The 14,383-nt window shown below is 38.9% G+C and overlaps 1 protein-coding gene across 1 annotated transcript; it reads right to left on the bottom strand.

Moving 5' to 3' along the window:
* Positions 1-1,558: 1,558 nt before the first annotated feature.
* On the bottom strand, positions 1,559-13,677 carry LOC113896675 (nuclear envelope pore membrane protein POM 121-like). Its single transcript, XM_027548888.1, has 2 exons — positions 12,369-13,677; positions 1,559-1,740 (listed from the first exon to the last, which is right to left on the bottom strand). The coding sequence occupies exons 1-2, from the start codon at positions 13,574-13,576 to the stop codon at positions 1,737-1,739; spliced, it is 1,212 nt and encodes a 403-aa protein (XP_027404689.1). The 5' UTR covers positions 13,577-13,677; the 3' UTR covers positions 1,559-1,736.
* Between the last annotated feature and the right edge of the window lie 706 nt (positions 13,678-14,383).

Here is a 14,383-nt window from a genome sequence, read left to right as displayed (position 1 = left end):
CCAGTTTGAAAAGTATATACTTCCCTGCTTAAAATAGTGAGGTGGGGTACTCTCCTACTCCCTTCCAGTGCCTTTTGCTGGAGGCTTTCTCTATACTTTTCACTCTAATTAAACTTTGCTACACAAAGCTCTGAGTGACTGAGACCACATCTTTCAGGTCCTGGAGTGAAATTTTCTCCATGAGTACTGGCAGTGTTCACCATAAGCTATTACTCTCATGTGAAAGAGAAAAAACAGGCAAAATAGAATACATAATGCAATGTTTCTGATAATAAACCTGAGGCCTCTGAGAATCTCACATGCAGAAGCCCACGTATCATCTTCATAGGAAACCATGTCAAAGAGGCAGCAGTGAAGACCCTTAACCCAGGCCAGCACTTGCCTCATCCAGGAAAGCCACTCCATGATGCCAGGGTCTCTTAAGTTATGTTAGACACTCCCCTTGCACTTAAGCCTATGGAATTTGGCATGTGTCCCCTGAATCACAAGATATCAATCACATATCTTGAGGCCCTGAGCTGAGGGAAAGTATCTGATCTCTGCTAGGAGAATGAGAAGGAGTCTTGGCCACAGCCAACCCACTCAGTCCCCTGGCGCTGCCATCTCCCAATGCTCAGCATTGGCTATAAGAAACAAATGCTAGGTTTCAACCCTAAGCAACAAGGGTCATATTTTGCCTTCCCAATGTCTGTCATTCCACAATCAGTGACTCTCACTCAGGACAGTCTGCTATGGGAACCCCTCATCCTCCATACCCATGAAGGGGCCCATAGGGGATGGTCTAGGGTGGGATCACTTTTCTCTCCACCTAACACTAGGTTCTCCCATCACCTGATCTTTCCTTGTCCCAATCTAGAACAATCTAGCCTTCCTCTGCTATAGCCTCATAGAGGCCCTTCTGCTCCAGTGTCCATGTCACATCTTGCCTCAGCCTTCTGCTCCTCTTTTAGGATTTATCTCTGACTCAGGTCTCAGGCCCCTATTCTCTTAAACAGTTGAAGCTCTGCCCTGGCTTTCACTATTCCAGAATAGTAAACTAAATTGGATTTGATAAAGTTTGTGGTTGAAAAGATCAGTGGCTGGAAGTGGGATGGAGAGACAAGTGAAATCTGAGGGAAACAGAGGCAAGAGAGAAGTCATGCGTGTGCAGGACAATGAATTGGTATCTGTCCTCAACCTGTCCCATGTATCTGACTTGAACATTTATGTAGAGAGAAGGGTCAGAGGTTGAAGTTGTTGGTGCCACTGAGAAGGGAGTTTTATGATGCTCTGGATACAAATACAGATGCTTCAGTAGCAAGATACAGAGGGTGTTCCAGAAGGAGGAAGGGGCACTTCCCCCAAGCTTTACATGGGAGGTGGAACTGCTTGTAGCTCCTTGAGAAGTGAAAGGTTGAGGAGCCTCCTGAGCCAGCATGTCAGCTGACACATGAACATTCTCATGACAGCCAAGTGAAGTAGGAGGATTCTCTAAAGCAGGACAGATGTGATCAACAGAGGAGGAAACTAATCATAATAAGTGATAACATGAACCAAACACATAAGTCAGACACTACAGTTAGCACTTCAGATTGATTATTTTATTTAAGTATCAAAATGACTCTACATGGAATGTGATATTGCACTACAAGAAAAGAGTACAGCTTAGGTATTTGTGTTTGAAGATCGGCGCCTATGCAGATGAATCATGATGTCACCATTCTCAAGTCATTTGATTGTTTAGGGTCTTAGTTCCATTATCTGTAAAAAATAAAAATGGTTGTGACTATGTGAAAAAGAATCAATGGGATCATAAACAAAAAGTACTTGATATAATGCTCACTTATGATTATCATTTCATCTGTAAGTAAACAGAGGATTTATATATTATATATATAATTATATAATATATATAATTATATTTTATAATTTTATATAATATATTTTATATATTATATATTTTAAAATAATATATATTATATAATTATATAATATATAATATATAATTTTATAATATATATTTATATAATTTATATAGTATATAAATTATAATATAATATATGATTATAATTATTATAGGTTATATAATTATCATATAATTATATGTTATACAATTATAATAATATAAAATAGTTATATAATTAATTTCCTTATTTTAAAAAGACAAATGTATATAATTATATAATATATAATTATATAATTATTTGTTATATGATTATAATATAATAATATAAAAATAATTATATAATTAATTTCCTTATTTTAAAAGACAAGTGTCTAAATTACAAGAAATACTGATACATGGCAATAATTTATGGATATTTGGACTGTGCTAGGACCATTGAGGGGCTTCCCAGGTGATGCTCATGGTAAAGAACCCACCTGCCAATGCAGGAGACATGTGACATGGGTTTGATCCCCGGGTCAGGAAGATCCCCTGGAGGAGGGCATCCCCACTCCAGTATTCTTGCCTGGAGAATCCCATGGACAGAGGATCCTGGCAGGCTATAGTCCATAGCGTCACAAAAAGTTAGACGCAACTGAAGCAACTTAGCTCGCACACATGCAGGACCATTGAGAAGAGAATACTACAGTGCAATAAATGTAACTTGTTAGAAAAGCTATAATGAGACTGATCTGGGGATGGGGCTTTCGGAAGGGCAGAACAAGGTGGTTACCAAATCCTCTCCTCAAAAAGCAATGTTAAAATCACCAGCTCCATAATAGACAGTATTGTCTTACTTTTTCCCACTTATCCTTTCTAATGAAATTAAGTATCTTGGAAATTATTACACAGACAATAATAAAAGAACTCTGAAGCCTGGAAAAAAGAAATCAGACTGACTAGGGATCTCAGGACTTGAAGAATAACACAGGGTTTTCCTGTAGGGTTTTCTCTTTCTTTTCTTTCTTTGTATTATTATTATTTGGTCTCACATATACCAGGACTTGATACAGGGAGTTTTGAAACCTGGAACTACCAGATATGTAAAAATCAAAACCCACCAACAGTAAAAAGACTGATCTTTCTGGCCAAAGGATAAGAAACAAGATGCCAAACAGATTGAGTGAAGAGTCCAAACCTGCATCCACAACTGAGTTACCAGCAAGCAGCGTCAACTGCCCACAAAAGCTCCAAATACCCACAGCAAAGCCATTGTCTCCCTGACTTCCACCAGTAGCATAAAGAAACACAAGAACAATGGCTTCTGACTCACCTTCTTCCCTGTTCAAGAGGTGATGGCCCACAGACACTAGACAACCCAGGAAACACCTTTATGTTCCCACATACAGCACCAGCAGGAATTGACAGAGGCCCCAGAAGAATGAAGCAAATCAGAATAGCAGGAATATTCCCAGGGTTCAGGAAGCTAAACTGTCAAGTTCACAAAATAGGTCAACTTACAAGCTAAACCTAAACAGCAAAATTGCCTACTAAGTAGAAGACACCCATGGCAGATTCATGTTGATGTATGGCAAAACCAATGCAATATTGTAAAGTAATTAGCCTCCAATAAAAATAAATAAATTTATATTAAAAAATAGGAGTATCTAAGCATAATAACCAAAATATTAAGGATACAACAGAAAGAACTTTCCTCACGCCAAAAGCCAGTGAAACCATAAACAGTGAGAAAAAACAATCAACTGACACCAGTACCAAGTTGAATATTAGAATTGTCACACAAGGATTTTAAATTTGCCATCATGAATACATTTCAATAATCAATTACAAATCCTCTTGAAACAAATGAAAAAATTAATATTTAAGCAATAAAATAGAAGTTATAAAAAGGACAAAATGGGAGCAAATGGAAATAATACACCTGAAAACTACATCAGCTAAATTTTTTCAACCTGATAGATGGACTCAATACAACTGAAGATGACAGAGGATAGAATCAATACACTTGAAAATAAATCAGTAGAAGTTGTGCGATTTTAACAGAGAGAACATAGACAAAAAAGACAGAGCCTTACCAACTTGAGGGACTATAACAAAGGGTCTAGAACGTATATCATCAGAGCCTCAGAAAGAGAGGACACAGTGTGGAACAAGTATCAGAAAAAATAATGGCTGAGAATGTCACAAATCTGTCAAAATACATAAATCAGATTCAAAAAACTGAGCCAATCCAAAAATATTAAAAATAACAACAAAAAATATCCATATCAATATACAGCATATTAAACTTCTGAAAACTAACAAAGATAAAATTTTAAAACAGATAACATTTTGTATTTTGTACAAGATATTGTACAAAAAAAATGCAAATTTGAATGACCAGCAGATTTCTCTTCCAAAACAATGAAGTGGCACAAAATTTTTCAAATGCTGAAAGAAACTCAATGGTGAAAAATTGAAATTTTCTCTTCTAAAATCAGAAACAAGACAAGGATGCCTACTCTTGCCACATGTATTTAACATAATATTGTAAGTCCTAGCCATAGAAATCAGACAAGAAGTCATGCAAATTGGAAGGGAAGAAGTAAAATTGTCACTGCGGATGACATGATATTGTATACTGAAAGCACTAAAGTCATCACCAAAATACTATCAGAACTAAAAAATAATTCAGCAAAATTCCAGGTTACATGATTAATACATAGATATCTATTGTTTATCTATACACTGATAACAAAGTACCAAAAGAGAAAACAAAACAAAAAACCCAATTGCAGTTGCATCAAAGGGAATTAAATACATAGGAATGAACTTGGCCAAGGAAATGAAAGACCCATACTTAGAAAACTATAAGTCATTGATGAAGTAAATTGAAGATGATACAAATAAGTGGACAGATATCCATACTCATGGATTGGAGGAGTTGCTATTGTTTAAATGACCACACTACTCAAAGCAATCTACAGATCAACTGCAATCCCTATTAAAAAAAAAAAAAAAAAAACTCATGATATTTTTCACAGAACTAAAACAAAGAGTCCTAAAATTTGTATGAAAAACACAAAATACCCCAAATAGCCAATGCTATGGAGCTGCAGGAATCACACTAACTTCAGACTATATTCCAAAGCCATAGTAATCAAAACAGTATGGTACTGGCACCAAAAGGACACATAGATCAATTGAATAATAGAAAGCCCAAAAATAAAGTCATGCAACTATGGTCAATTGATCTACAACAAAGGAGACAAATACATACAATGGGAAGAAGTCTCTTCAATAAGTGGTGCTAGGAAAACTGAACAGCTACATGTAGAAGAATAAAATTAGAACATTTTCTCACATAACATACAAAAGTAAACTCAAAATGGATTAAAGACCTAAACTTAAGATCAGAAATCATAAAACTCCTAGAAGAAAACATAGGCAGTACACTCTGACATAAATCTTAGCAGTATTTATTAGATCTGCCTCCTCAGGCAAGGGAAACAAAAGCAAAAATAAGCAAATGGATTCTAATTCAAGTTAAAAGTTTTTGCACAGTAAAGTAACCCATCATAAAGCATAGACAAACTATTGAATGGGAGAAGATATTTCTAAATGATATGTCTGATAAGTGGTTAATACTTAAAATAACAAAAATATTTAAATAACAAACTTAAAAAATGAACAGAAGACCTGAATAGGCATTTTCCAAAGAAGACATACAAATAGCCAATTGGCACATGAAAAGATGCTCAACATCACCCATCATTAGGGAAATGCAAATCAAAACCACAATGACTCATCATCTCTTATCTGTCAGAAATGCTATCATCAAAAAATTTAACAAATAATGTAGGTAAAGATGTGGAAAATAGGAAATGCTAGCCCACTTTGGTGAGAATTTAAATTGGTAAACCACTATGGGAAACTATATGGAGGTTCCTCAAAAAATTAAAAATAGAATGACCATATGATCCAATATTTCCACTCATGGGTATATATCCAAAACAAAAACACTACTTTGAAAACATATGTGCACCCCAAAGTTCATAACATCATATTTACAATAGCTAAGATATGGAAGTAATCTAAGTGTCCATAAACAGATTAAAAGATCAACAAGATACACACATAAAAAGAATAAAATTTTTCCATTTGCACAACACTGATGTACCTGGAAAGTGTTATGATTAGCGAAGTAAGACAGAAAGACAAATACTATATGTTTAAGTTAAATGTAGAATTTTAAAAGTTAAATAAATATAACAAAATGAAAACAGACATAGATATAGCGGACAAACTATTGGTATAAATACTTTGTCTCTCCAGTGGTGGAACTGTTTGGAGGAGGGGCATAATAAGGAAAAGGAATTAAGAGATATGAACTATCAATACTAGGTTGCTGTTCAATTGCTAAGTCATGTCTGACAAGGATATAATGGAATAAAGGATCTACATGGAATACAACCAATAATAGAGTATAATCTGAAAATACTTAATTACTATATTGTACACTTGAAACTTTGTTGCTCAGTCTTGTCTGACTCATTGCAACCCCACAGACTATAGCAGGCTAGGCTTCCCTGTCCTTCAACATCTCATAGAGTTTGCTTAAACTCATATCCATTGAGTTGTTGATGTCATCCAACCATCTCATCCTCTGTTGCCCCCTTCTCCTCCTGCCTTCAATCTTTCCCAGCATCAGGGTCTTTTCCAATGAGTCGGTTCTTCACATCAGGTGGCCAAAGTATTGGAGCTTCAGCTTTAGCATCAGTCTTTCCAACTGATATTCAGGGTTGATTTCCCTTAAGATTGAGTAGTTTGATATCCTTGCTGTCCAAGGGACTCTCAAGAGTGGTCTTCTCCAGCACCACAGTTCAAAAGCATCAATTCTTTGGCACTCAGGCTTCTTTATGGTCCAGCTCTCACATCCGTACATGACTACTAGAAAAACCATAGCTTTGACTGTAGGCACTTTTGTCAGCAAAGTGATGTCTCTCTTTTTTAATATGCTGTCTAGGTTTGTCATAGCTTTTCTTCCAAGGATCAAGCATCTTTTAATTTCATGGCTGCAGTCACCATCCACAGTGATACTGGAGCCCAAGAAAATTAAGTCTGTCATTGTTTTTTTTTTTTTTTCCTCTAGCTATTTGTCATGAAGTGATGGGACCAGATGCCATGATCTTAGCTTTTTGAATAATCAGCTTTAAGCCAGCTTTTTTACTCTCCATTTTCACCTTTATCAAGAGGCTCTTAAGCTCCTCTTTGCTCTCTGCCATAATGGTGGTGTCATCTTCATATTTGAGGTTATTGATATTTCTCCTGGCAATCTTGATTCCAGTTTGTGCTTCATCTAGCCTGGCATCTCACATGATGAACTCTGCATGTAAATTAAATAAACAAGGTGACAATATACAGCTTTGATGTACCCCTTTCCCAATTTTGAACACTTGAAACTAGTATAGCATTATAAATCAACTATACTTCAATGAAAAACACAAGAGATAACAAGTATTGGTCTAGGATATGGAGAAAAGGGAATCCATGTATACTGATGGTGGAATTGTAAACTAGTTCATGCATTATGGAAAACAGTATGAAGGTTCTCCAAAAAATAAAAATAGAGCTACATCTGGGTATATACTCAAAGGAAATGAAAACAAGATTCAAAGAGATATCTGTACTCTGATATTTATTATAGTATAATTCATAATAACCAAGATATGGAAACAATCCACATGCCCATTGCAGGAGGAATGGATAAGAAAGATGTGGTGTATACACAAGGGGACATTTTTTAGTCATGAGTAAGACGGGCACCTTTGCAACAACATGGATGGACCTTGAGGACATTATGCTAAGTAATAAGTCAGACAAGAAAAGACATATACCGTATGATATCACTTATATGTGTAAACTTAAAAGGCCAAAATCATAAAACCAGAGACTAAAATAGTGGTTACCAAAAGCTAGGGGGTGGTGAGATAGGAGAGATGCTATTTAAGGGTACAAATTTGCAACAAGAAGCTAATAATTTCTAAAATTCTAATGCACAGTATGCTGAATACAGACAATAATATTGTATTACTGTAATCATACTTGACAAGGACAGATCTTAATAATTCCAACCACTAGAAAGAAATGATAGTTATACAACATGAAGGAGGTGTTAATTATCACTACAATGGGAATCATATTACTTACATAAATGTATCAAATCAACATTAGATTTATACCTTAAATTTACATAAGTGAAAGTGAAAATGTTAGCTACTCAGTTGTGTCCTACTCTTTGTGACCCCATGAACTGTAGCCTGCCAGGCTCCTCTGTGCATGTTATATCAATTACATCATTTAAAAGTTTATTAGAGAGAAGTTTCAAATCCATACCCTAGTCTTTCAATTTAAGAAATAGTTAAAGAGCAAATCAAACCTAAAGGAAGAAGAATGAAAGAAATAGTAAAGATTAGAGCCTAAAATAGAAATAGAAAACAGCAAAATAGACAAAATGAAAAGCACAAAAACTGACTCTTTTTTAAAAAATCAACACAATTTATACATTTTTAGCCACAGTGAAAGAGAGAAAGGGCAAGAATAAGAGAGAAAGAGATACAGAGAGAAGAAAATGATTAACAAAATTAGGAATTCAAGAAAGGATATCATCTCCTACGTTAGAGATACTAGAATTATAAGAAAATAGCACAATTTCATGCCAATAAATTATACAATTTAGATGAAGTAGGCAAAGTCTCCAGAAAGTCACCAGTTACTGAAACTGACTCAAGAAGAATTAGAAAACCTTAGACCTATAACAAGAGATTGAATTAATAATTGAAAATTTTCCCAGAAATAAAAACCTGGGCCCAAATGGCTTCATTGATGAATACTCCCAAATATTTTAAGAAGAAATTGTACCAACATTTCTCTTTTTTTTAATTTTATTTTATTTTTAAACTTTACACAATTGTATTAGTTTTGCCAAATATCAAAATGAATCCGCCACAGGTATACATGTGTTCCCCATCCTGAACCCTCCTCCCTCCTCCCTCCCCATACCATCCCTCTGGGTCGTCCCAGTGCACTAGCCCCAAGCATCCAGTATCATGCATCAAACCTGGACTGGCATTCCCAACTCACTCTGTATGGGCAGTATTTTCTGATACCAAAATCAGATAAAGACATCACAAGAAAAGAAAATTTCAGATCAACATCACTCATGAATACAGACACAAAAAATACTCAAAAAATTTAAGCAAATTTTATACCACAAAGACTGGGGTTCACTTTGAAAATTAAAATCAACCAGGTTGTTGCAGGAGCCCAAAATGGAATGTAGACAATGACAAGTGAATCTAAATGTGTTACATATAACCTCGCTACACAGTTGCTGAAAGAAGCTAAACCAAGGAGTTTTTTAAAGCAATGTTTGCTTGGATGCTGCAAGGCCATACAGAAAGAACTGTACATGAACACTTTGGTGAGCGGCTCACAGGGCTGCCAATTGTGAAACTATGTACATTCTGGATTGAACAAATAAGTAATTAAATTATAATTAGACCAGGTTTCTCTGGAGAAACTGTTGAAGAAGTTACACATAAGCAAAGGGGAACATTTCTAAGATGAACCCTGATTGTGCACTACATTAGTTAGCGGTATCAGTATTAACTCTTTTGCACACACACACACATGTGTGCACACACACACATGTGTACACATACACACAGCATACAGAAATAGATACAAGTTTATAAGTGGGAACATACATTTCCAATTCTGTCTGTTGAGAGGACTTAGAAGCAAAGATTCCCTAGTAGTCATAACAACACCTGAATGCCCAGATTTTTTTTTTAATTTCTCCAATAAAATGAACCAAAGCTTCTTAGAAGAGTGGTTGACTCCAGAACTGGGACAGGTAAAATATAAGATAATTCTGGAATACGTTATGGGGCTATAAGGTAAAGGAATCCTTGGGAAAAGTGGGGAGGGAGATGCAGGCATTTTAAAGGACTCAGGAGCTAATCTGAAAGAACTCATAATGATCAAATCTGGAACAATATGAGCAATAAAATTAACAGTGATCGTATTAGACATAGCCCAAATAATAAAAAGAAATATTGATGAGACCATACAGATATAAGTGACTATATAAATGCAGAGAACTCTGCCTTGGAGAGTAATTCTAATCAAATGTAGAACAATAAAGATATAAAATCACCATAGAACACCACAATGATAATTGCTACAGGCAAGATCCACTGATGATGGCAAAATTAGTGGTGAAAGTTTAAGGATAAACAGGATTTTTGTGTCACATCAACATAAGACCCTCTTAAATATGTACTAGAGAAAAATAGTAACTATTCAGAGGAGAACCCGGGCCAGACACCACTTTAATTGTGGTCAAGATTAACATTTCCCATGTGCTGAGGATGACACATCACAAGTGTGTGATTTCTTAAAAATTCAAAACCTCAATGTACTCATGATAAAACAGCACAAATCCAAATTGAGGAAAATTCTACAAAATACTTAACTGGTACTCTACAAATGTATCAAGGTCACAGAAGACATTAAGATAGAGTAATGGTCAGTTTGGAGGAAACTAAGGAGACATGGCAACTAAATGAAATGTGGGATTATACTGGCACAGAAAGAAAATTTTACTGGAAAATGGGAAAATATGTTTAAAGTCTGAAGTTTAGCTAATAACATTGCAACAATGTTAATTTCCTGGTTTCAATAACTGTTCTGTAAGATATTAACATTAGGAGAAGCTCAGTGAAGACTAGTTTGGGATTCTCTCTACTATTCTTGTAAGTCTAAAATTATATCAAATTCAATTCTTTTTTAAAGACTAAAGTTGTCACAAGTCATTTCTTAACATACAGTAGGCATGATCCAATCCATAGTGAAGTCAAGTGGGCAGATGACAAGCAGAGAAAAAAAAGGCAAGTGCATTTTTTCTAGACTCAACATTTAGAGACGTAAGGTGGTTCCAGCTTTTCTGACTGTGGGACACAGAAAACCTAGAGTTAAAAGTCTGGCCACTCGTACTAGTCACTTCTTTCTTCACTGTGAATTCAAAAAGCAGAGGCAGGAATACTTGATAAATTAGCAAAGGTCATATATGTATTCAATACATATTATTATATGTAATGTAATTCACATTATATATTCTATACATAATGTACTAAACACATACATATATGTTAAAAACACATATGTATTGTACATGGTTATATTAATACATATTACATATGAGTATGTAACATTACATACATTAAATATTGATTACTATGAATATAATCATATACTAATATTATACATACATATATACATATATGGAGAAGGAAATGGCAACCCACTCCAGTGTTCTTGCCTGGAAAATCCCATGGACAGATTGAGCCTGGCAGCCTACAGTTTGTGGTGTCGTGAAAGAGTTGGACAGGACAGATTGACTAAACAATATACATATATATTATACATATCTAATATATAATGTATATGAACTATGTATTCTCATAAGTTATATATAATATATACATATACACATAATACAGGCTTCCCTTGTGGCTCAGCTGCTAAAGAATCTGCCTGCAATGCAGGAGACCTGGGTTTGATCCCTGGGTTGGGAAGATCCCCTGGAGAAGCGAAAGGCTACCCACTCCAGTGTTCTGGCCTGAGAATTTCATGGACTCTATAGTCCATGGGGTCACAAAGAGTCGAACATGACTGAATTTCATTTCACATACACATAATATATATGACTATATTAATATATAAATGACATGTATAAATATATGTGACTATATGTATGCAACATATATGACTTTGTTCATCAACTAAGTATTTATGTGGTACCAAATGTTCAGAGAGAGAATATAGAGATTTTAAGAAAGATGAACCAGGTCCCAGTTAAGAAAATGGGGAAGGCAGGAAAAGGCAACGATTGCAGCAGTGGGTGTCCCGCTTGCTCCTGCCTGGAGTGAAACTGGTCCAAAGCTTCCCTCTTCTGCTGCAAGGATGCTGACCACTGGGTCAGGCCAGACTAACAACCTCCAGCTGCCCAAGTTCCAGGTGCACTTCTGACAGTAAGATGATAACAATGTTATGTTGTCTCTCTGGAGAGAACTGACTTGGTAGGGGAATGGGCTCACAGGAGCAGCACTCTGGGTTCCCTCAAGAGCAAAGCTGGACTCTGATGGTCTTGCACTGCTTCTCCAAGGAACCACTGAGGGGCAAGCAGCAAAGTACTGGGGAACAGGCCCTAGTGGGCCAGGAAAAAGGAACCAACTTTTTAAGCCAAGTGGAGCAAGACAAACAGGGAAAACCAAGACAAAATACCTCATAGAGATGGCTACTCCAACCAACTACAAGAAGGCCACCAGGCCTGGGGAGCTCTACATCTTCCAGAAGCTCCTCCGCTATGAATTAGAGCTAGGAGCTGGCAGAATAGAAGGCTGAGGGGTTCTGCAGACTGAGATGGTTTCAGTCTTACCCTTCCAAGACGTTGTTAATCCACTGTATCGCAGCTCTCTTCTCTAGGTCAAGGTCTTCAGCAGTGACTGGATAACCTATCTGGAGAGGTGGGGGCAGGATCAGTGGACCGTTTCGCCTGGTGGGCAGCAGCAGAGGAATCTTGCGTTTGCGGGGCCTGAAACTGTCAGATGACTGTGAGCAATTTAAGTTTTGTTTCTTCCTTAAGTGGTCATCTGCAATTTTTTCATCTTTGATCTTCCTCTGCGGTTCCATTGAGGCTGAAGGGTTAGGCCAATGGCATTCCTCGCTGGTTTTATCTGAGACCTCATGAAGATGCGATGACTCTGGGCCCAGGAGCCGGGCTGCGCCTGGACCCATCCTCTGGAGCTGTAGGAAACCTCTTGTGGAGCTGTATGAACTGGTGATGGCATTTCGTTTGCTGCATGAACTCAAAAAGTAGGTCTGGGATTTCCTAATCAGGATATCCGAGCTCTTGGAACAGAGAACCAGAGGCCCAGGCCTGGGCACAAAGGAAGAGAGGACCCCGTTGATTATGAGGTGTCTAAACGCGGACTGCGCATTTCCTCCTGGATTCGAGCCCCTTCTCTGTTTATCCTGACTCTCCTGGGCTGATTGTCCTTTCTTTTGCTTTGCTAGCCCCTTTCTGCTCTCAGCCAAGGCTGTCAGGTCCTTCTCTTCCTTTCCTCTCAGTTGGCCACTCTCTTCTAGGGCCCTCACCAGAATTTCCTTTACACAAAGGTTTGGGAGGTGAACAGAAAATGAAGACCACGTACAGATGACTGTCTGCTTCAGAGGCAAACGGAGCGTCAGTTTGCCCTTTGCGGATGCCATCCTCAGGATTACTGAGGTGTGGAACATCTTGGAACTGCAAGCTGACGGCAATGGCTTCTGACGGCCACTCCGGGGCACAGAGGGAAAAAAACACCAAAATAAACACCGGGCTTGCTGGATTGAATATTGCCGCCGATGGACTAGGACAAACCCCCGACGGTGCAGACGACGACGGGGTGAAGCCATGAGACCCTCATAGGACAGCCTGCGAGCCAGGTCCAGAGTTGGGGCCCACGAGTGAACCCGGCAAGCTGGGGGAACACGGCTGGCAGTGTGCGCGGGCCCGAGGCACTCGGTGCTCTCTGGCTGGTCCCCGCCCCGCAGAGCAGGTGACGACGACTGGCGAGGGCGAGGCCGGCTCAGGCAACCGCCCATGAGGCGCAATTCTGCACTGTCGGGACCTTCAAATGGAGTCTAGTGGCTCAGAGAGATTTCCGTTAGCTGCCTAAGGGGTGCCAGGCAAAGCGCTTACTGTTGGGAGGCGCCTGTGACGCGTCGTTGGAACGCGTGAGCGAAGAAAGGGGACGCTAGGCCTGCGCGAGGGAGGGTTAAGCGCACCCGGGTGCTTCCTGCCGGATGCGGCGTAGGTGTCGGCGGGGCGCAGGTGTCGGCGGAACGCAGGTGTCTCGGGGCGCCGGTGTCGGCGGGGCGCAAGTGTCTCCGGGGCACCGGTGTCGGCGGGGCGCAGGTGTTGGCGCCTGGAGTACCGGCCCCCTGGGCGCAGTCGCACTTCCCGCAACCAGGCTCCAGCTGCGCCACTGGAAGGTGACTGGCAGTGTTCCCCAAACCTATTGGCTCCGGGCTCAGCAGCGCCCACTCTATGCTGCAGCTCCAGGGTCAGCACCGGATACCCCAGGGGAAAGCCGTTCTGACTCCGTGCCACCGAGATCCTGGGGGCTGCAGGAGGGAACCAGCTGGACGCGGGAAGCCAGAGTGGATGCTCCCCGTCCTGTTTCCTTTCCGGTGAATCTTACTTTTCTGATACCGCACCCCCTCCTCCTCCCCTGGAAAGTAAGGTTTCCAAAACAGTTTACAATGACCAGAAGTAGAGAATTGGTATCTTTTTAGGCAGCTGTATATCCGGGAGCTGGAGAAGGAAATGGCAACCCACTCCAGTATTCTTGCTTGGAGAATTCCATGGACAGAGGAGTCCATGGGGTCGCGAAGAGTCGGACACGACTG

The sequence above is a fragment of the Bos indicus x Bos taurus genome, chromosome 7 (genome assembly GCF_003369695.1).
Source record: "Bos indicus x Bos taurus breed Angus x Brahman F1 hybrid chromosome 7, Bos_hybrid_MaternalHap_v2.0, whole genome shotgun sequence".
NCBI lineage: Eukaryota > Metazoa > Chordata > Mammalia > Artiodactyla > Bovidae > Bos > Bos indicus x Bos taurus.
Note: the sequence above shows the minus strand (reverse complement) of the source record. Positions and strands in the feature narration are given on the sequence as shown.